This window comes from Sphaerodactylus townsendi, linkage group LG04, assembly GCF_021028975.2.
Source record: "Sphaerodactylus townsendi isolate TG3544 linkage group LG04, MPM_Stown_v2.3, whole genome shotgun sequence".
NCBI lineage: Eukaryota > Metazoa > Chordata > Lepidosauria > Squamata > Sphaerodactylidae > Sphaerodactylus > Sphaerodactylus townsendi.
This window is the reverse complement of record NC_059428.1, coordinates 155,790,043-155,813,303: the sequence shown is the minus strand read 5'-3', so window position 1 is coordinate 155,813,303 and position 23,261 is coordinate 155,790,043. Positions and strand designations below refer to the sequence as shown.

At 61.0% G+C, this 23,261-nt stretch overlaps 1 protein-coding gene across 1 annotated transcript in view; it reads right to left on the bottom strand.

Moving 5' to 3' along the window:
- MRTFB (myocardin related transcription factor B) overlaps positions 1–23,261 on the bottom strand; it is a 61,646-nt gene that overhangs the window by 11,689 nt on the left and 26,696 nt on the right. Inside the window, 5 exon segments of the mRNA XM_048494184.1 lie at positions 7,897–7,937; positions 8,494–8,655; positions 10,513–10,588; positions 11,750–11,805; positions 14,105–14,170. Coding sequence (XP_048350141.1) covers positions 7,897–7,937; positions 8,494–8,655; positions 10,513–10,588; positions 11,750–11,805; positions 14,105–14,170 — 401 coding nt within the window.

The following is a 23,261-nucleotide window of genomic DNA, read 5'->3' as shown; positions in this document are numbered from 1 at the left end:
TGGGGGGGGGGGGGGGTGGGGGGGGGGGGGGGTGGGGGGGGGGGGGGGTGGGGGGGGGGGGGGGTGGGGGGGGGGGGGGGTGGGGGGGGGGGGGGGTGGGGGGGGGGGGGGGTGGGGGGGGGGGGGGGTGGGGGGGGGGGGGGGTGGGGGGGGGGGGGGGTGGGGGGGGGGGGGGGTGGGGGGGGGGGGGGGTGGGGGGGGGGGGGGGTGGGGGGGGGGGGGGGTGGGGGGGGGGGGGGGTGGGGGGGGGGGGGGGTGGGGGGGGGGGGGGGTGGGGGGGGGGGGGGGTGGGGGGGGGGGGGGGTGGGGGGGGGGGGGGGTGGGGGGGGGGGGGGGTGGGGGGGGGGGGGGGTGGGGGGGGGGGGGGGTGGGGGGGGGGGGGGGTGGGGGGGGGGGGGGGTGGGGGGGGGGGGGGGTGGGGGGGGGGGGGGGTGGGGGGGGGGGGGGGTGGGGGGGGGGGGGGGTGGGGGGGGGGGGGGGTGGGGGGGGGGGGGGGTGGGGGGGGGGGGGGGTGGGGGGGGGGGGGGGTGGGGGGGGGGGGGGGTGGGGGGGGGGGGGGGTGGGGGGGGGGGGGGGTGGGGGGGGGGGGGGGTGGGGGGGGGGGGGGGTGGGGGGGGGGGGGGGTGGGGGGGGGGGGGGGTGGGGGGGGGGGGGGGTGGGGGGGGGGGGGGGTGGGGGGGGGGGGGGGTGGGGGGGGGGGGGGGTGGGGGGGGGGGGGGGTGGGGGGGGGGGGGGGTGGGGGGGGGGGGGGGTGGGGGGGGGGGGGGGTGGGGGGGGGGGGGGGTGGGGGGGGGGGGGGGTGGGGGGGGGGGGGGGTGGGGGGGGGGGGGGGTGGGGGGGGGGGGGGGTGGGGGGGGGGGGGGGTGGGGGGGGGGGGGGGTGGGGGGGGGGGGGGGTGGGGGGGGGGGGGGGTGGGGGGGGGGGGGGGTGGGGGGGGGGGGGGGTGGGGGGGGGGGGGGGTGGGGGGGGGGGGGGGTGGGGGGGGGGGGGGGTGGGGGGGGGGGGGGGTGGGGGGGGGGGGGGGTGGGGGGGGGGGGGGGTGGGGGGGGGGGGGGGTGGGGGGGGGGGGGGGTGGGGGGGGGGGGGGGTGGGGGGGGGGGGGGGTGGGGGGGGGGGGGGGTGGGGGGGGGGGGGGGTGGGGGGGGGGGGGGGTGGGGGGGGGGGGGGGTGGGGGGGGGGGGGGGTGGGGGGGGGGGGGGGTGGGGGGGGGGGGGGGTGGGGGGGGGGGGGGGTGGGGGGGGGGGGGGGTGGGGGGGGGGGGGGGTGGGGGGGGGGGGGGGTGGGGGGGGGGGGGGGTGGGGGGGGGGGGGGGTGGGGGGGGGGGGGGGTGGGGGGGGGGGGGGGTGGGGGGGGGGGGGGGTGGGGGGGGGGGGGGGTGGGGGGGGGGGGGGGTGGGGGGGGGGGGGGGTGGGGGGGGGGGGGGGTGGGGGGGGGGGGGGGTGGGGGGGGGGGGGGGTGGGGGGGGGGGGGGGTGGGGGGGGGGGGGGGTGGGGGGGGGGGGGGGTGGGGGGGGGGGGGGGTGGGGGGGGGGGGGGGTGGGGGGGGGGGGGGGTGGGGGGGGGGGGGGGTGGGGGGGGGGGGGGGTGGGGGGGGGGGGGGGTGGGGGGGGGGGGGGGTGGGGGGGGGGGGGGGTGGGGGGGGGGGGGGGTGGGGGGGGGGGGGGGTGGGGGGGGGGGGGGGTGGGGGGGGGGGGGGGTGGGGGGGGGGGGGGGTGGGGGGGGGGGGGGGTGGGGGGGGGGGGGGGTGGGGGGGGGGGGGGGTGGGGGGGGGGGGGGGTGGGGGGGGGGGGGGGTGGGGGGGGGGGGGGGTGGGGGGGGGGGGGGGTGGGGGGGGGGGGGGGTGGGGGGGGGGGGGGGTGGGGGGGGGGGGGGGTGGGGGGGGGGGGGGGTGGGGGGGGGGGGGGGTGGGGGGGGGGGGGGGTGGGGGGGGGGGGGGGTGGGGGGGGGGGGGGGTGGGGGGGGGGGGGGGTGGGGGGGGGGGGGGGTGGGGGGGGGGGGGGGTGGGGGGGGGGGGGGGTGGGGGGGGGGGGGGGTGGGGGGGGGGGGGGGTGGGGGGGGGGGGGGGTGGGGGGGGGGGGGGGTGGGGGGGGGGGGGGGTGGGGGGGGGGGGGGGTGGGGGGGGGGGGGGGTGGGGGGGGGGGGGGGTGGGGGGGGGGGGGGGTGGGGGGGGGGGGGGGTGGGGGGGGGGGGGGGTGGGGGGGGGGGGGGGTGGGGGGGGGGGGGGGTGGGGGGGGGGGGGGGTGGGGGGGGGGGGGGGTGGGGGGGGGGGGGGGTGGGGGGGGGGGGGGGTGGGGGGGGGGGGGGGTGGGGGGGGGGGGGGGTGGGGGGGGGGGGGGGTGGGGGGGGGGGGGGGTGGGGGGGGGGGGGGGTGGGGGGGGGGGGGGGTGGGGGGGGGGGGGGGTGGGGGGGGGGGGGGGTGGGGGGGGGGGGGGGTGGGGGGGGGGGGGGGTGGGGGGGGGGGGGGGTGGGGGGGGGGGGGGGTGGGGGGGGGGGGGGGTGGGGGGGGGGGGGGGTGGGGGGGGGGGGGGGTGGGGGGGGGGGGGGGTGGGGGGGGGGGGGGGTGGGGGGGGGGGGGGGTGGGGGGGGGGGGGGGTGGGGGGGGGGGGGGGTGGGGGGGGGGGGGGGTGGGGGGGGGGGGGGGTGGGGGGGGGGGGGGGTGGGGGGGGGGGGGGGTGGGGGGGGGGGGGGGTGGGGGGGGGGGGGGGTGGGGGGGGGGGGGGGTGGGGGGGGGGGGGGGTGGGGGGGGGGGGGGGTGGGGGGGGGGGGGGGTGGGGGGGGGGGGGGGTGGGGGGGGGGGGGGGTGGGGGGGGGGGGGGGTGGGGGGGGGGGGGGGTGGGGGGGGGGGGGGGTGGGGGGGGGGGGGGGTGGGGGGGGGGGGGGGTGGGGGGGGGGGGGGGTGGGGGGGGGGGGGGGTGGGGGGGGGGGGGGGTGGGGGGGGGGGGGGGTGGGGGGGGGGGGGGGTGGGGGGGGGGGGGGGTGGGGGGGGGGGGGGGTGGGGGGGGGGGGGGGTGGGGGGGGGGGGGGGTGGGGGGGGGGGGGGGTGGGGGGGGGGGGGGGTGGGGGGGGGGGGGGGTGGGGGGGGGGGGGGGTGGGGGGGGGGGGGGGTGGGGGGGGGGGGGGGTGGGGGGGGGGGGGGGTGGGGGGGGGGGGGGGTGGGGGGGGGGGGGGGTGGGGGGGGGGGGGGGTGGGGGGGGGGGGGGGTGGGGGGGGGGGGGGGTGGGGGGGGGGGGGGGTGGGGGGGGGGGGGGGTGGGGGGGGGGGGGGGTGGGGGGGGGGGGGGGTGGGGGGGGGGGGGGGTGGGGGGGGGGGGGGGTGGGGGGGGGGGGGGGTGGGGGGGGGGGGGGGTGGGGGGGGGGGGGGGTGGGGGGGGGGGGGGGTGGGGGGGGGGGGGGGTGGGGGGGGGGGGGGGTGGGGGGGGGGGGGGGTGGGGGGGGGGGGGGGTGGGGGGGGGGGGGGGTGGGGGGGGGGGGGGGTGGGGGGGGGGGGGGGTGGGGGGGGGGGGGGGTGGGGGGGGGGGGGGGTGGGGGGGGGGGGGGGTGGGGGGGGGGGGGGGTGGGGGGGGGGGGGGGTGGGGGGGGGGGGGGGTGGGGGGGGGGGGGGGTGGGGGGGGGGGGGGGTGGGGGGGGGGGGGGGTGGGGGGGGGGGGGGGTGGGGGGGGGGGGGGGTGGGGGGGGGGGGGGGTGGGGGGGGGGGGGGGTGGGGGGGGGGGGGGGTGGGGGGGGGGGGGGGTGGGGGGGGGGGGGGGTGGGGGGGGGGGGGGGTGGGGGGGGGGGGGGGTGGGGGGGGGGGGGGGTGGGGGGGGGGGGGGGTGGGGGGGGGGGGGGGTGGGGGGGGGGGGGGGTGGGGGGGGGGGGGGGTGGGGGGGGGGGGGGGTGGGGGGGGGGGGGGGTGGGGGGGGGGGGGGGTGGGGGGGGGGGGGGGTGGGGGGGGGGGGGGGTGGGGGGGGGGGGGGGTGGGGGGGGGGGGGGGTGGGGGGGGGGGGGGGTGGGGGGGGGGGGGGGTGGGGGGGGGGGGGGGTGGGGGGGGGGGGGGGTGGGGGGGGGGGGGGGTGGGGGGGGGGGGGGGTGGGGGGGGGGGGGGGTGGGGGGGGGGGGGGGTGGGGGGGGGGGGGGGTGGGGGGGGGGGGGGGTGGGGGGGGGGGGGGGTGGGGGGGGGGGGGGGTGGGGGGGGGGGGGGGTGGGGGGGGGGGGGGGTGGGGGGGGGGGGGGGTGGGGGGGGGGGGGGGTGGGGGGGGGGGGGGGTGGGGGGGGGGGGGGGTGGGGGGGGGGGGGGGTGGGGGGGGGGGGGGGTGGGGGGGGGGGGGGGTGGGGGGGGGGGGGGGTGGGGGGGGGGGGGGGTGGGGGGGGGGGGGGGTGGGGGGGGGGGGGGGTGGGGGGGGGGGGGGGTGGGGGGGGGGGGGGGTGGGGGGGGGGGGGGGTGGGGGGGGGGGGGGGTGGGGGGGGGGGGGGGTGGGGGGGGGGGGGGGTGGGGGGGGGGGGGGGTGGGGGGGGGGGGGGGTGGGGGGGGGGGGGGGTGGGGGGGGGGGGGGGTGGGGGGGGGGGGGGGTGGGGGGGGGGGGGGGTGGGGGGGGGGGGGGGTGGGGGGGGGGGGGGGTGGGGGGGGGGGGGGGTGGGGGGGGGGGGGGGTGGGGGGGGGGGGGGGTGGGGGGGGGGGGGGGTGGGGGGGGGGGGGGGTGGGGGGGGGGGGGGGTGGGGGGGGGGGGGGGTGGGGGGGGGGGGGGGTGGGGGGGGGGGGGGGTGGGGGGGGGGGGGGGTGGGGGGGGGGGGGGGTGGGGGGGGGGGGGGGTGGGGGGGGGGGGGGGTGGGGGGGGGGGGGGGTGGGGGGGGGGGGGGGTGGGGGGGGGGGGGGGTGGGGGGGGGGGGGGGTGGGGGGGGGGGGGGGTGGGGGGGGGGGGGGGTGGGGGGGGGGGGGGGTGGGGGGGGGGGGGGGTGGGGGGGGGGGGGGGTGGGGGGGGGGGGGGGTGGGGGGGGGGGGGGGTGGGGGGGGGGGGGGGTGGGGGGGGGGGGGGGTGGGGGGGGGGGGGGGTGGGGGGGGGGGGGGGTGGGGGGGGGGGGGGGTGGGGGGGGGGGGGGGTGGGGGGGGGGGGGGGTGGGGGGGGGGGGGGGTGGGGGGGGGGGGGGGTGGGGGGGGGGGGGGGTGGGGGGGGGGGGGGGTGGGGGGGGGGGGGGGTGGGGGGGGGGGGGGGTGGGGGGGGGGGGGGGTGGGGGGGGGGGGGGGTGGGGGGGGGGGGGGGTGGGGGGGGGGGGGGGTGGGGGGGGGGGGGGGTGGGGGGGGGGGGGGGTGGGGGGGGGGGGGGGTGGGGGGGGGGGGGGGTGGGGGGGGGGGGGGGTGGGGGGGGGGGGGGGTGGGGGGGGGGGGGGGTGGGGGGGGGGGGGGGTGGGGGGGGGGGGGGGTGGGGGGGGGGGGGGGTGGGGGGGGGGGGGGGTGGGGGGGGGGGGGGGTGGGGGGGGGGGGGGGTGGGGGGGGGGGGGGGTGGGGGGGGGGGGGGGTGGGGGGGGGGGGGGGTGGGGGGGGGGGGGGGTGGGGGGGGGGGGGGGTGGGGGGGGGGGGGGGTGGGGGGGGGGGGGGGTGGGGGGGGGGGGGGGTGGGGGGGGGGGGGGGTGGGGGGGGGGGGGGGTGGGGGGGGGGGGGGGTGGGGGGGGGGGGGGGTGGGGGGGGGGGGGGGTGGGGGGGGGGGGGGGTGGGGGGGGGGGGGGGTGGGGGGGGGGGGGGGTGGGGGGGGGGGGGGGTGGGGGGGGGGGGGGGTGGGGGGGGGGGGGGGTGGGGGGGGGGGGGGGTGGGGGGGGGGGGGGGTGGGGGGGGGGGGGGGTGGGGGGGGGGGGGGGTGGGGGGGGGGGGGGGTGGGGGGGGGGGGGGGTGGGGGGGGGGGGGGGTGGGGGGGGGGGGGGGTGGGGGGGGGGGGGGGTGGGGGGGGGGGGGGGTGGGGGGGGGGGGGGGTGGGGGGGGGGGGGGGTGGGGGGGGGGGGGGGTGGGGGGGGGGGGGGGTGGGGGGGGGGGGGGGTGGGGGGGGGGGGGGGTGGGGGGGGGGGGGGGTGGGGGGGGGGGGGGGTGGGGGGGGGGGGGGGTGGGGGGGGGGGGGGGTGGGGGGGGGGGGGGGTGGGGGGGGGGGGGGGTGGGGGGGGGGGGGGGTGGGGGGGGGGGGGGGTGGGGGGGGGGGGGGGTGGGGGGGGGGGGGGGTGGGGGGGGGGGGGGGTGGGGGGGGGGGGGGGTGGGGGGGGGGGGGGGTGGGGGGGGGGGGGGGTGGGGGGGGGGGGGGGTGGGGGGGGGGGGGGGTGGGGGGGGGGGGGGGTGGGGGGGGGGGGGGGTGGGGGGGGGGGGGGGTGGGGGGGGGGGGGGGTGGGGGGGGGGGGGGGTGGGGGGGGGGGGGGGTGGGGGGGGGGGGGGGTGGGGGGGGGGGGGGGTGGGGGGGGGGGGGGGTGGGGGGGGGGGGGGGTGGGGGGGGGGGGGGGTGGGGGGGGGGGGGGGTGGGGGGGGGGGGGGGTGGGGGGGGGGGGGGGTGGGGGGGGGGGGGGGTGGGGGGGGGGGGGGGTGGGGGGGGGGGGGGGTGGGGGGGGGGGGGGGTGGGGGGGGGGGGGGGTGGGGGGGGGGGGGGGTGGGGGGGGGGGGGGGTGGGGGGGGGGGGGGGTGGGGGGGGGGGGGGGTGGGGGGGGGGGGGGGTGGGGGGGGGGGGGGGTGGGGGGGGGGGGGGGTGGGGGGGGGGGGGGGTGGGGGGGGGGGGGGGTGGGGGGGGGGGGGGGTGGGGGGGGGGGGGGGTGGGGGGGGGGGGGGGTGGGGGGGGGGGGGGGTGGGGGGGGGGGGGGGTGGGGGGGGGGGGGGGTGGGGGGGGGGGGGGGTGGGGGGGGGGGGGGGTGGGGGGGGGGGGGGGTGGGGGGGGGGGGGGGTGGGGGGGGGGGGGGGTGGGGGGGGGGGGGGGTGGGGGGGGGGGGGGGTGGGGGGGGGGGGGGGTGGGGGGGGGGGGGGGTGGGGGGGGGGGGGGGTGGGGGGGGGGGGGGGTGGGGGGGGGGGGGGGTGGGGGGGGGGGGGGGTGGGGGGGGGGGGGGGTGGGGGGGGGGGGGGGTGGGGGGGGGGGGGGGTGGGGGGGGGGGGGGGTGGGGGGGGGGGGGGGTGGGGGGGGGGGGGGGTGGGGGGGGGGGGGGGTGGGGGGGGGGGGGGGTGGGGGGGGGGGGGGGTGGGGGGGGGGGGGGGTGGGGGGGGGGGGGGGTGGGGGGGGGGGGGGGTGGGGGGGGGGGGGGGTGGGGGGGGGGGGGGGTGGGGGGGGGGGGGGGTGGGGGGGGGGGGGGGTGGGGGGGGGGGGGGGTGGGGGGGGGGGGGGGTGGGGGGGGGGGGGGGTGGGGGGGGGGGGGGGTGGGGGGGGGGGGGGGTGGGGGGGGGGGGGGGTGGGGGGGGGGGGGGGTGGGGGGGGGGGGGGGTGGGGGGGGGGGGGGGTGGGGGGGGGGGGGGGTGGGGGGGGGGGGGGGTGGGGGGGGGGGGGGGTGGGGGGGGGGGGGGGTGGGGGGGGGGGGGGGTGGGGGGGGGGGGGGGTGGGGGGGGGGGGGGGTGGGGGGGGGGGGGGGTGGGGGGGGGGGGGGGTGGGGGGGGGGGGGGGTGGGGGGGGGGGGGAATATTGATCTCGTTTGCTGTGTATAACTGTTTTGTATCAATAATAATAATAATAATAATAATAATAATAATAATAATAATAATAATAATAATAATAATAATAATAATAATAATAATAATAATAATAATAATAATAATAATAATAGCAGCTGTCCTAACAGAGAGACCCCCAGCTAAACTCACTGAAGTCAATGAATTCAGAAGAGCGTCAGTCAATGACGGTCCAGTTTGTGAATATGCTGTTCAGGTTTGCTTTTCAGAGCAAGGGTTTTTTAAAAAGAATGGGCTGGGGGTGTACTTTGGCGGACACCATCAGTATAATTAAGGGACCAACATAGTCTGAAAGTAATGTTTCCATATGAAATGAAGGGGGTCAGAGATGAACCAGCTCCATTCCACCTACGAACCAACATGCAGATGTATCCTTCCTCATGCCAGAAAACCCTAAGTAACTTTTTCTCCCATCCAGCACTAATACTGCAGAATGTCTTTGCTGCGCAACTGATCAATGTGGGCGGATTGATGGCTATAATCTCACAGCAAGGGGACAGCCATCTTCACGCGAACTGTTTTCAATAAATCACAAGGGAGTTTTCGACAGGTAACTCCCTTGTGATTTATCAAAAACAGCCCGTATGCAGGGAAAAGGGACAGTGTGAGCCTCAACAACGGGTTCAATGGAATGCCATGCTGCATGGTAGAAAGTAATCATGCCACTTGTTGATGATGACATCACAGGCGCTGTCCAATAGGAGTCTACGGGGACCTAGGTAGCTCTATCTCCCACAGCTCTATCTCTCACAGCTATTGTAACCGATGCACCAGAGGGGCCTTTAAGGCTCAAGTTTTCACTTGTTGTGTGGTATCATGCCCAAACCAAAGGCCCCTAACTTGCCTATAATGGCTTCTTTAACACTGGAATCGACAGGAAGGATGTTCTTTTCCACCAGTTCCATCGGGCCGGGCCTCTGGGCTATCTTCTCATTCAGGTCGTCCGCCAAGCGTGCCCTCTTCAGTTTCATCTGAGTTGCCTGCAGAGAAGGCTCTGCAAATGTCTCTGAAAGAGGATGACATTTTTTTCCTTAAAGGGCCCTGTGCTTTGGAGGTTAGCTTTTCTAGCTGTCGAAGAAGAACGGCTTTCTGCCGTTCCACAATGTTTGCAGTGGCCTCTGCGTTCAATGCCAAAGCCAAGGTCAAGCAACGAGCGGATTGGAACTCTTAATTAAATGCAGTCTAAAAACACCACATCACAGTCAATTAACCCAGAACTCGCTTTGCCTCAAGAAAGGATTGCTGTTTAAATTGTGTACTCGGGCAAATTTTTTAGGAATCAGGGCTTCTACATCACATTTAAGAGGGAAGCAACAAAGATATCCAGACCAATAAGTCAGGGACATGATCCTTTGGTGATATATGCCAGCAAAAGGTGGGGGAGGGACGGACGATGATAGGGGAGAACTCCTTGTTCAGTGAATCTTCTAGAAAGCTTTATAAGGTTCTTCACCGCAGCAGGCCTGCGCAGCTCTCATGCAGGACTGCACCGAGACCGTGACGATGAAACTGCACTGCTTTTTTTGTTTGTTTCAAAAGCAAGAAATGCTTCAGCCGTCACGTTTCGTTAAAGGTGGCACCGTGCAAACATGTGGGGAAAGGTGACATTGCACCCGTCGACACTGCCACGCTTCACACCCCTTTGGAGTCGTAACGGGAAACCTCTCAAGCAGAGGATGGAAGTGCAAGAAAAGGAGGGAACCAGATGGTGTCCTGGACCACAAGGAGATAAAACACCTGGGAGCTCTTCTCTGTACATGAATTGTTTGGCATCTTCAGAAGAAAGTTAGCTGGACTGAGAGAAGACGCTTTTGAGTGCCTGTCTGAAAGGCTACAGAATTTGGATTGAAAAGCTCACCAGAGACCTGACTTACAGCTACCTATAATGGGCTGGTGTACAGATTTGTTCATTTGTAATAAATAGGCTGTTTTTGGCTACACAGAAAGGACACCATTTTATTTAAAGAGGATACATCCTTTGCACAACCGTCCTGTATAGAGATCAGCAGGGGTTTGTTGCAGCCACAAATACCTGTTGGGACCCTGCGTTGCCACCCCAGAAAGAAAATTCAGCAGTGCCCTTCCTTCCCTAAAATGTGCCACTTGAAAACAGTTTTGCAGACAGTTTTTGTTTAATTATTGGAAATTATTTTAATTTCTAAAGAAACATACACAGACACTAAGAAACGCCTTTTTAAAAAATCTTGGGAATCCAATTTCACAAACATTTCTCTTTCATTATCCAGCTAAATTTGGTCACAGGTAATTTACATATACAGAATGAAAAGAAAGAAGGGTACTTTTAATTGAAACGGTGTGGCCCAATATTGAATTTGGGAGCTGGGTTTTTAATTCCTGACTTCATTCTGGTGAACTGGTCTTATGAACTTTAAAGTCTGAAGCAAAGAGAACAATGTTTCCCTCTGGAAGAAACTCTCCCAAGCTTTTCAGTGTAATTACTGAAGAGTTTGGATTTATATCCCCCCTTTTTCTTCTGTAAGGAGATCCAAGGTGGCTTACAAGCTCCTTTCCCTTCCTCTCCCCACAACTGACACTTTGTCAGATAGGTGGGGCTGAGAAACTTCCAAATAACTGTGACTAGCCCAAGGTCACCCTGCAGGAATGTAGGAGTGCAGAGACACCTCTGGTTCACCAGATAAGCCTCTGCCACTCAGGTGGAGGAGTAGGGAATCAAACCCGGTTCTCCAGATTAGAATCCACCTGCTCTTCACCACTATGCTGGCCACTGCAATGAGATTTTAAGAAAGGCAATTTTCCCCCAATGGAAATCCATTGCTTTTGTCTATCAGTTTGGAAAAAAAGATGTTGTGATCTTACAAACCATTTAAATCTGGGTCCTCACCTTCTAGAATGTGCATTCTGACGAGCTCAGAGCGATCAGGTCTGCTGCGTATCTTGTGCTTCAGAAAATTTTCAGTCTGAAAGGGGGAAAAATATGCACATACACTCTCCAGTTTGACACAACATACTTTCAGCTAATACAAATGTGACTTTCTGAGTTTAATTTTGTATTTAATGTGCCCTGATTTTAAGTACAACAGGCATTTTCCTCATAGAAAAAAACAATTATAATTTCACAGCTTTTCACAAGATACACAGCCTTAGATTGGAAGATGATGCCTATGCTTATGGTGGAATAATTTTGAGAATCCTCCATTGGACATAGTTCCTGGCAGTGTACCCAGAAAGGAATAAAATGCAGACTTTATCCCTTCAAACTTCTACAATCCAAGATGAAACCTATAAAAATGTACTTTTTACAGATGACATATTTTAAACATACTCCTTTAAACAGTGATACAACAGATGGACCTCCAACTGGTCTAAAATATAGGACTCCTAGTGAGCAAGTAGGAGTGGTTAAGTAGCACTTAAAACAAGCAGAGTTAAGATAGATTTTGAACATGATGCCATTCCCTCAACATTATTCTTTGTTGTTTTTTTCAGAACACGAACTGAGCAGATGAATCTTTGCAAGCAACATCCTGATCACAGAAGGAATCCAAGTTAATATTCTTCCCAGAATGTTACTAGGCAACGCTAAGCGAACATTATTTTTCATCAGTCTGTATTTTATTACACCAATGAATGCTCAACCAAGATTTAAAGGGTTGGCTTATCTTGTACAGTTGAAGAAGGAGGAGGAGGAGGAGGAGTTTGGATTTATATCCCACCTTTCTCTCCTGTAAGGAGACTCAAGGTGGTTTACAAGCTCCTTTCCTTTCCCCACAACAGACACCTTGTGAGGGTAGGTGGGGCTGAGAGTGTTCAGAGGCGACTGTGACTAGCCCAAGGTCACCCTGCAGAAATGTAGGAGTGCGGAAACACATCCGGTTCACCAGATAAGCCTCTGCCACACAGGTGGAGGAGTGGGGAATCAAACCTGGTCTTCCAGATTAGTATCCACCTACTCTTAACCACTACATCATGCTGGCTGCAGAGTTAGAAGGGGCCATACAGGCCATCTAGTCGAAAACCGGGTTCCTTATAAAGGATTTCTGTTTCCTGTTCTAACATATCTTGCATGCCTCCCCCTTTCCAAATGAAACAAACTCCCATGTTTCAACTCGATTCCTCACCCTGGCTCTTTCCAGGCTCTTGATCTGCTCGTGGAAGGCAGCTGGGCTCTTCAAAGCTAGGATGGAGAAGGGAGGAAGCGACAAGAAAGGATTGGAACATGCGGGCACAGAGAGATGTCTTACAGTCATTACTGACCATTAGATAACCTCAAACATTTTCCGCTTGGGTTATTTTACAAGTACATGAGCTTACTGAAGAGACTGCACGACTGGTCAAGGAGAACCGAGGTAAAAACCAGTGTTCACACATGTTGTGGAGCTCAGCATATGCTGCAAAGTCCCACTGTGATGCTGAGTCTTTTTTTTTTTACGTGTGTGTGTGTGTTGCCAGCTCTGTAGGCTCAACCACCCTCCGACATCCCCAGGAAACAGACGACAGGGCAGGGCCGAGAGGACAGAGCCATACTCAGCAATTCCCACCGCCTCCTAGGTCACACAGCCTTGCAGTCAGAGGAGTACAGCACACTCCTCCCAATGATGCCTTTGGCCTCCCTTCCTAACACTGTCCCAGGGGAACCCCCTCTGATTTTCTCCTGGAGGAGCGAAGAGCTGCCATTCGTTCCTAGGGCAGAAGTGAAAACACTGCATTAAAAGACAACTGCAAAATGTACTTGGGAACTGAACGCTGGGCAGCCCCCAGCCAAGCCCAAGGGTGTGGCTCTTGCTAATTGGATCCAACTGCAACATTTCAAACAGCTCCGTTAAGAATTATAGGTAGGGGCTGGGATCTAAAGAACTGCAAGCAGAAAAGGGGAGGGGAAAGAGACTGCTAGCGTGAATGCAGGTGTGTTCAATATTCAAGCAAAGAAGTCCTTAAGTGAAGTGTACCAGGTGTGCAGCAGCAGACACAGGAAAGGCAGGAGGATTATGTGTAGTTGTGCGCACAAAACTGTAACTTCGGCTACAACAAGGTTTTCCTGGAGCTCTCCAGGGAGTCTCTTCCTCGAAACACTGCCATGAATGGTACTGTTTTTTTCACAGACATTTTTGGGTACCACTATTCACTGCAAGTTGTTTTACAAATCAGTTCATGCTTGCAGGTTTCACCAATGCATGTCCCTTGCAAAGGTTTTTGATGTTGTTTTGTATCTGAAAGCGATGCCTCAAAAATGATCTTAGCAGACCAGGTGCTCAGGAGCAGCAGCAGCAGCAGCAGAAGGCCACTGCTTTCACCTCCTGCCTGTGAGCTCCCAAAGGCACCTGGTGGGCCACTGCGAGTAGCAGAGTGCTGGACTAGATGGACTCTGGTCTGATCCAGCAGGCTCTTCCTTATGTTCTTAAGGCCATTGCTTTCACCTCCTGCCTGTGAGCTCCCGGGGCACCTGGTGGGCTACTCAAGCAGGAGCAGAGTGCTGACAACTCCTGGTCTGATCCAGCAGGCTCTTCCTTATGTTCCCATGGGCCATTGCTTTCACATCCCAAATGTGAGTCTCTGCAAGGCACCTGGTGGGCCACTGCGAGTAGAAGAGTGCTGGACTAGATGGACTCTGGTCTGATCCAGCAGGCTCCTTCTTATGTTCTTAAGGCCATTGCTTTCACCTCCTGCCTGTGAGCTCCCCAAGGCACCTGGTGGGCCCCTGCGAGTAGCAGAATGCTGGACTAGATGGACTCTGGTCTGATCCTGCAGGCACTTTCTTATGTTCTTAAGGCCATTGCTTTCACATCCTGCATGTGAGCTCCCAAAGGCACCTGGTGGGCCACTGCGAGGAGCAGAGTGCTGGACTAGATGGACTCTGGTCTGATCCAGCAGGCTCTTCCTTATGTTCTTAAGGCCATTGCTTTCACATCCTGCATGTGAGCTCCCAAAGGCACCTGGTGGGCCACCGCGAGTAGAAGAGTGCTGGACTAGATGGACTCTGGTCTGATCCAGCAGGCTCCTTTTTATGTTCTTAAGGCCATTGCTTTCACCTCCTGCCTGTGAGCTCCCCAAGGCACCTGGTGGGCCCCTGCGAGTAGCAGAGTGCTGGACTAGATGGACTCTGGTCTGATCCTGCAGGCTCTTTCTTATGTTCTTATGATTCACCCTGTCCAAATGTGAAGGCACTCCCAAGACTTCCATGAACAGAAATGAGTATATTACTTATTAAATTACGAATTAAACCCGAGCCCTTGATTCCAGCAGGAAAACAACGCTGTCTTCTGTTTGTTCTCGTTTCCAAACTTCTATGTGCCAGAGGCATTCCATCAAGCAAAAATTAAGCTTGAGTGTCTATTACGCTGTCTTTTGTTATGATTCTTCCTTGGCTTTCGGAAAGGTATTAAATGTTAATGTTATTGACGGCTTCTTTTCATCTTCAGGCAAGGAGGCTAAGAATTCAGTGTTATACAAGCTACAGAAAATAAAATCACTCTTACGTGGCATGATTCCCTGGTCCACCAGCTGTTCGCGTGTCCGCCGTTGCTGCAGCCTCAGTTGAAGTACTGGCAAGAGAAAAAAGGGGAAATCGTTAACTAGACAGGCGGGAACACAGCCTGACAAATGGCTCAAAACAATGGGTGCAAATTCAGAGATGGTGAGGGATGGGTAATTCTTATGGAAATCCCGGGGCTGAGCACGAGAAGGGCTCTGGTGAGGAGGAAACTGTAGGACCCAATTTCTTGGGGCCTTGTGGAAGTTTAAAATACACTGCCCAGGTAGTATTTAATTTTAAATAAATGAGCATGAGCAACAGGATAACTTGGTAGCACTTTGGGGATACTATGCGGATGGTGTTTACACCTGTTGGGAATGTACCACAGTCATGTTCAGGAAATCATTATTACAACACATACACGTTCCTATAAGAAGAAGAAGAAGAAGAAGAGTTTGGATTGATATCCCCCCTTTCTCTCCTGCAGGAGACTCAAAGGGGCTGACAATCTCCTTGCCCTTCCCCCCTCACAACAAACACCCTGTGCGGTAGGTGGGGCTCAGAGAGCTCCGAGAAGCTGTGACTAGCCCAAGGTCACGCAGCTGGCGTATGTGGGAGTGTACATGCAAATCTGAATTCCCCGGATAAGCCTCCACAGCTCAGGTGGCAGAATGGAGAATCAAACCCGGTTCCTCCAGATTAGATACTCGAGCTCTTAACCTCCTACGCCACTGCTGCTCCTAAGCAAGTTAAACAGAACCAATGGGGTCTAGGGCCTAATTATCGCCTGCATTTGTTCTTCTGCTTGTTACTATGGTTGTAGCTACAGGTTAAAACGTGACTTGCAACAGGGGTGGGGGACTGACGTCATTTGGTTGTGGGTACATGTGGACTCGTGAGTGTTCTTGCCAGCAGAGCATGAAGAAGAAAAAGAGCAGAAACAGACAACCCAAGTTAATTTAGCAGCCCACCCCTCCACGGTATGGGCAACCTCCGATCGAGGGACCCTCCTTCCTGGTAAGTCTGAGCAAGGTCACTGCGGTGAGAGAACTTTCTGTGTTCCGCAGCCGCAGAAGCTGAACAAAAAATGCACAGAATATTTTCTCTCCCAAAGGCGAATAGAAAAAAAAACAATTTTAACTTGGATGGTGTGCATTATCGTTACATAAACATGTCAACGTGCTTCATTTTGAGGACAGCGGAATGCTGCCAAGATGCGGAACGCCCGGTCTACGGGATATGAAGTTTCCCTTTGCAAATGCCTGGAGGTACAAACATCACTTGGAAGATTCTTACATTGCTACATATAGTTAAAAGTTAAAATCAAGTCTAAAATACCCCGTTCTTTAAACTGTCAGTCAGCAAAACAATCACTCCCTTGTGTATCCCTTGAGATTCAAACTTAGAACGAAAAGGAACTGAAGCAAACAATTAACCTAACAGCATATACTCCCCAAATAAAAGCCTTGAAGTGTATGCCATAACAAACTGACTAGCACTCTCTTGATAACTTTTGATTTTACATTAAAAGCAGAGCAACACATGAGGTTGTCATTCAACTTTTTTGTTATAAAAACAAAGCAAGGCTGATGGCCAGATTTACCGAAACACAGGAGTTTCCCGTGAACTTAAATTGAGGACGAAGTTCATAGTTCAGTAGAGCACTGGCTCGCGACCTATTTGTACAAAAACTGCAGTTGATTGGTTAAAATAGAGAAAAGGAAAAGCTCAGGAAGTTACCGTACTGGACCTAGATTCAGAAGTACAAATCCCAAGTAAGATGTTCTAGAAAATAGTGCCGCCCTAACATTCTATAAAAGACATCAGTTAAGAAAAAAGGTGAGACCACTGTAATATATGAAATTACCTGATACTAGTTGGTTAATAACCTGAATCCAGAAAAGACTAGTTCCGGATGGGGCTGCACTTTGGAGGTTGGGGGGGTACTGGGCTTCTGAATGTATTGGCAACTTGGAGAGCTCTTTTCCAAATCTGGTTGGCTTACCAGATGTAGCTACTCCAGAAAAAGGAGCAGTATTTGCCAGAGTTATCCACGTTCCGGTAACATCTGGAGTTAATTACCACAATATGTTGCACAAATGATTGCATTTGGAAGGCCTTTGGAAAGGTTAGGGTTGGAAATACAATGGCTAGGTTAACAAAGACCCTCACAAGGTGCATCACATACCTGTATTCAGGTATCTCCACTGGCCTAAAGTGCTGGTTTGGACATTAACAGAGCCATTCAAAAGAGGGCAACTCCAAAATCCTAACTCGGGTTTATTCAATTCAGTTACTCCTAGGGAAGCATTCTTAGAATTGCACTGCTAAAATCCTACATGGTGAGGGATAGGGGTACCCACAGCATCACTTCCTCTTACACAAGCCTACCTACCTAGTGAGATCACCTTCTGAGATCAGGCAGATGGTGATGAGAGAGAGAGCATTTATGCAACTCACTTCTGGGCGCCCTCTTGGGCACCATCAATCCACACCCCTGTGCCACTTGCATTTGGCAAGCAGGAAGAGCTGAGATCACTAAGTCCTGTGAGGAAAACGGTGTCGTACTAGTCAGCAAAAGCTAGGCATGTCCGGGTCTGCAGGAAGGAAATGTTGGGATTCCCATCAGCCAAGTGCAGAAACCTCTTACAACGGCCTGGAGCTGAAAGCTGGCCGCTTGTGACAGCAGGCAGTCAACGGCCCCGACACATAAAGCCGCCGCTTTGTTCTTTTCGGGCACAACTGCGGAGAATCTGCGAGGTCGGGTTGAAGAGCAACATTAGCATCTGACCAGATTGTGAAGAAGACTTCAGATACCATCTCGGAACATTCTAAAAGAGAGTGTCCCGTTCTTGCACTGGTATGAACATTAAATCGTTTGGAGAGAGCTACAAAAATTGATCGCGCGAGGGGAGATCCAAAGATAACATCCAGGCTCAGCGATTAAATATCCCAGGCAGGATTTTTGTAGACGTTCTTTCCCTTTGCAACTTTTGATGTGCACCTTTTTAAGAGAATGTGAGTTGCATTTGGAAAGTATACTGCTCAAGTGGATCCTTTCGAATGCTCGCCCTTCACTGGAGATTGCAGTAGGTGAACTTGCCAATGGAAACAAATTATTACACAGTCAAGCAGCACTTCATGTTCTGAAATATATGGCGTTAATTAAGAGCAAATCGAGCACTTACGTTGCAATACTCTATACATTTTTATCCACTGCACAATTATGGAATACTTGGGCAGTGTAATGCAGGCCAGAGTACACGGATGCTCATTTGATATCACTGTACAGGTTTGGGAAAGAAGAAACAATGCCTAATACACCGTCGAAGGCTTTCACGGACAGATTCAACTGGTTGTTGTGAGTTTCCCAGACTGCATGGCTGTGGTCTGGACACAGCATACAACAGACTTCTCTGTGTGATGCACCTCTGAAGATGCTAGCCACAGATCCAGGCGAAATGTTAGGAACAAGATCTACCAGACCACAGCCACACAGCCCGGAAAACTCACAACAACTGACGCCTAATACCTTCATGTGTGCTAGAAGGGCTAATACTGCAGAAACAGCTGTGGCCAAAACTGCAGGCAACATGAGACAGGCAGAAATTCTACTAGTTTGTGGGGATTAGTAAGAACATTTGAAATTGCCAGAAGCACAATTGGGAGGGAGCTCCAACCAGTGGTGGGATCCAAAAATTTTAATAACATGTTCTGGTGGTGGTGGGATTCAAACAGTGGCGCTGCCGCACACACGCACCTCCAGTCCCTATTGGGCAGGGAGTTTGCTTTAGTAACACCTTCTCAGCACTCAGAAAATATTAGTAACCACTTGTAGAGAAGTGGTGAGAGCTGGTTGGATCCCACCTCTGGCTCCAACGATGGAGCTATTCACCAGACAACATAATAATGATGGTGTTTTCAATGAGAAGAAATGTGATGGTAATAGAAATGTTGCTAAAAAGAAGAAAACCTACAGATGAGCAGATGATTTTATGTCGTATGACAAGATTACCTGGCACGTGGCCTGTTCCGATTACGGTGACTGATGATGGAGTTCATACAGGGACAGGTCGTCTCTAAGACCAGTACTAATTCTCCTAACAGAAAAGTAATAATTATCCCAGCAGAAAAGCACAGCTACTGTAGAAGGCACAGCTATTGTAGAAGGCGAGACAGCCGATTGTTCCGACATGCTACCTCCGTAGCATGCTCTGTTCATCTTCCAAAGTGTTATGGAACGTGTCAGCTACATGTCCCGTCACAGTTTGGCGCTTGGAGGTATTATAAACACTGCGAGGCACAATGGCGGAGTCACTGGAAAACGTTCATGTCTCAAAGCGGCAGGGAGGGGAGGAAGACACAGACGCGGCAGAGAACATATTCTCTTAAGTCAGGGCCAATGGCCTTTTTAAAAAATGTGTGTGCGTCTTTCTGCTGGCATCGTAATTGAGTTTACTGGGTTCCCACCTGCAGCGTCCGCATGAGCTGTAGCTGGAAATCTACAACCATGCTACAACCAAACTTTTTGTTTTCTCGCTGCCAAGTTGCAGCTGACTCCCTAGTACAGTGGTGGCAAACCTATGGCACTCCAGATGTTCACAGACTACAACCAATTGGCCATGCTGGCAGGGGATGATGGGAGTTGTAGTCTATGAACATCTGGAGTCCCATAGGTTCGCCACCACGGCCCTAGCATGTTCAGAAGGTGGTTTGCCATTTCCTGCCTTTGCACGGCATCCCTGCTATTCCTTGGTGCTTTCCCATCCAAATACCAAATACCGAACAAATATTAAACAGGGCCAACACTCCTTAGCTTCCAAGATCTGACAAGATATAGCTAGCCTGGCCCATCCAGGTCAGGGCATATCAAACTATACCCAACAGAAGAGACATTAAAAATTAGACAACTTCTTCCTAAAAGAACAAAATGAGCAGAAGCTGATGTTAACCACGCAAGTCAATTACTGTTGCGTTTGGAAAGAGTTCAGCAACATTCTGTACCACCTCCCTTGTCTATTTCCATTCCATTGCAGTGGGTTGATGTGGAATTATCAGCCACAACAAGACCTCCTCTTGTTTTTAAAATGATAAAGGGCAGGATCAAACGGCCTGAGAATGGCGTGACTGCAACCCCGAGTTGCTCGCTGGTGGTCTGTACTCTGAAGGCCTTCGGTCAGCACTTGAATTGGTTGCAAATTCTTGAATTTGTCAAGAACCGTCTCGGGGGAGAGGGATGGAGAAAGAGGTATATAACATATGCAACCGGCAAGAGAACATGCATATGTCAGGCATGATGTATACACTCTTGCGTGGCCTTCTGCTCTTGACTGATCAAAAAAGGAAGACTCTGCAAGAGCGCAGGATTGCATGTTTGAATAACAACAAACGTTCAGCACAGTGGATGTGAGGGCCGTCTATCAGGCAATATGTAAAGCATTCCAACCGATAAAAGATTAGCTGTGTTTCTCACGCAAGTGGCCTGTGTTACTCGTAATAGCTCTGGACAGAATCTCCAGCCATCTGTACTCCAGGTTCTGGGTCCATCTCTTGACTGTAAGAGATCCTTATTGACATTCTAAGAGGGATGCCAGTTGCAAAAATATTCCAAGGCAAAAGACTCCATGCTTAGAAGATTTTTATGGGCATGTTAAATCAAAACCTAGAATAAGCTGTGTCCTATTCCAACAAGGGCAGCTTTATGGCCGCCAACAGACAGCAACTAGAAATAATGAGTACTACTCATAGTGCTACCCAAAATGGGACTACTAATATTCCACCACAGGCATTTTACAGTGTCGTTACAACTGTTCTTCTTGCTGCTATGGAAACAGTGCAGAAACCGAGAGGGTCCCTTTAAATCTATCCCCATTGTACCAAAATCCACTTTTCTCCTCTGGAAACAGTAATTAAAGTGATTTCCTCCACTTTGGCAACCTGAACATTGTGCACGGTATAGCCGATTAAAGTTGCCCTGAAGTATTAATGGCGGAGAAGCGGTGCTGAGAATTTACAGCCCAAAGGTGAAGATATAAGCCGATATCTCAGCAAGCACCCAGAGCGTGCCTGCTCGATAGAGATGTCTAAAAGTTGAGGGGGAAATGCAAGTGTCTCTACCAAAGTGCTGCATTTTGGGAAGAATCTGGTAACCAGGTGACACTACACAATACATACGGAATCCTTGCAAAACAAGAGCTCTGGGAATGTTTGCCTTACCAGCTGCCATAGCACAGTGCTGTGCTTCCTGAGTTAGTTAAGAGTCAGCAAGCACAGAGAGGGGTGTGTGAAGCAACTGCCAAGAACTAGTGCACAGTTGCTCTGGGAAACATAAGAATGGGGTGGGGTGGGGGGGACAGGGAGGTGCATGCTGCTATATGGTTCCTCTGCTGCTGCTCGCCCCATCACGACAATGCAGCAGGAAAAAAACCATCTGGTTCAATCCCTCTCCTCATGGTTGGTGAAAACAGAAACAAGCATCGAGTGGAAACCAAAAAAGAAAAAAAAAGTTCTTTTGGGGTGGGAGGAATTACGTCAGCACGAGTCACTTAAGAGGACTCATCTATGGTTCGCATGTCAGGCACTCCCCTTCAATAAGCTTTTGGTTTTCAAGAGAAGGACAACGTTGCGCTTACCTGTAAGTGTTGTTTGTGGAGTGGTCTGTTGTGCAGGCACACATGGGTCTGCACAGGAATGCACCCATGTGTATGTGTGTAAGGAGGCCCTGCCAATGAAATGCGCCCAAGCTGTCTCTTCGTCCACCTGTGTCTGGAAGCCAACATGGCTAGGAAGCAGGGTTGGTTCTCCAGTCAAACCAGCCAAGTAGTTTGACTGACTGACTGACTGACTGACTGACTGACTGACTGACTGACTGACTGACTGACTGACTGACTGACTGACTGACTGACTGACTGACTGACTGACTGACTGACTGACTGACTGACTGATTAATCGACTGAATCTGTAGGCTGGCCTTCTCAGTTGGATAGGCTCAGGGGCAGCTTACAGCAAATACAATACTAAAACACACACACACACACACACACACACACACACACACACACACACACACACACACCAATTGTCACAGACACTTTGAATGAGCTCACTTATTGCCCTGAAAGCCACCTGCTTTCCAAAGTGATCCACAGCAAAAAGATCTACTCAGGACAGAAGCAAGCTTGTCTTAGACTATCCAGTTCCAAGCAAATCACGTCTGTTCTCTATCATCCTGCAATACATTTGGCCCACACAATGCCCCTCACCTCAACAAAACGGCAAGCATGCCAATGATCATACACTGAGGCCCAATCCCCCCCCCCCCACTGTAAATAGATGTAGTTTACTATTTGTGAAACAATTCAGAATAAAGCCTTGGAAACAATTTAATTCCTTCCAAACCCCCCTATTTCATTAAACGCAGCATTACGAAATGTACCTAGTCACTTTACGTTCACCACATAAGCTATGGAATGTCCTGTGTTGTTTTTTTTAAACTTTGTATTACTCATCTTGCAGGCTTTCAAAGAAGCGGGCTTAGATAATGGGTGCTCTTCGGTTTCCATAGTATCATTGCTTCCAACTAATGCAACTGGAAAGGGTATTAACTACCTATGGCTTGAAGGAGCATTGCTGATCCTCGCAGCCGGCAAAGGCAAATCAATTTATTACAGACTTGTCAAATTGCCTCCATCCATTCGAGAGCGTTCATCGTTCTGCTGTCAAGTTGTCATGAAGATGAAATTCAGCCGGCGAAAGACAAAAGGACTCAAGGACCTAAGACACAAGGGTCTGTCTCCACATGAACAAGCATGGGGAAAGAACGACCATATGATTAGATATGTCTGGGTTTTGTGGCAAACCTTCATTTGCTGTAGTAGCAAACTGTGGTTTGCACTTTCCCTAGGTTTGCAGGATTAAGCACTGTTTGGCACCTTGATATGCAGGCAATAGTCAAGTCAGCTTATCTATCTATCTATCTATCTATCTATCTATCTATCTATCTATCTATCTATCCATCCATCCATCCATCCATCCATCCATCCATCCATCCATCCATCCATCCATCCATCCATCCATCCATCCATCCATCCATCCATCCATCCATCCATCCATCCATCCATCCATCCATCCATCCATCCATCCATCCATCCATCCATCCATCCATCCATCCATCCATCCATCCATCCATCCATCCATCCATCCATCCATCCATCCATCCATCCATCCATCCATCCATCCATCCATCTATCTATCAGTCTTATATAGCTTGACAGTTCAGACTCAACAGCAGACTACAGGTGACTTCCAGACCTGGCTAGAAACACATCTTAATGTGACATGCCTTTGCAGATGCCAGTCACAGATGTGGGCGAATGCACAGCTCAGAAAACCCCCCACAGCTAAACCGGGAATTATGCAAATTATCCAGAGGAGAGAGCAAGCCACATGATTCCCCGGGGTCATTATTTTATCAGCAATCACTTCTGATTCAGTGTAAAGTACTGGTTCCAGTGTTGGAGATGTGGATCAAGAAGACCTGGTTCTTGTCCTCTAAACCCAGGCCTTGAGGCTCGTGAGAAGTGCAATCCTCCGCAGAGTTACATCTTTTACATCCACTAAAGTCAATGGGGCTTAGAAGCTTGGACCTTTATCTAGGATTGCACTGCAGGTATCTTGGTTTGTGCCTAACCTATCTTGGCAATAACAGGAACAGCGGATGAGAAGGGCTTACGAAAAGAAAGCACTGTGCAGGGATGAGAACGCTCCATCGCCTTACTCTGTGGACAGACCATTCCAAAGAACACTTTACAAAGCCTTTTTAAAAAGAAAAAATGGCTGTCCTGACAATCATACATTCTGGACCTTTGGTTATACTCTCAGAGACACATAAACACCTAAATATACTGTGAGAAACTTGGATGTATTTATTATTATTATCATTATTATTGTTGTTGTTGTTGTTGTTTAACAAGGACCATCTGGCCACCTTTTGAAGTTATGTACTGTGTATATTAAGCAAACCTGAAGTTCTACTGGGATGATCTAGGACCGTGGTGGCGAACCTATGGCACTCCAGATGTTCATGGACTACAATTCCCAGCAGCCCCCCGCCAGCATGGCCAATTGGCCATGCTGGCAGGGGCTGATGGGAAATGTAGTCC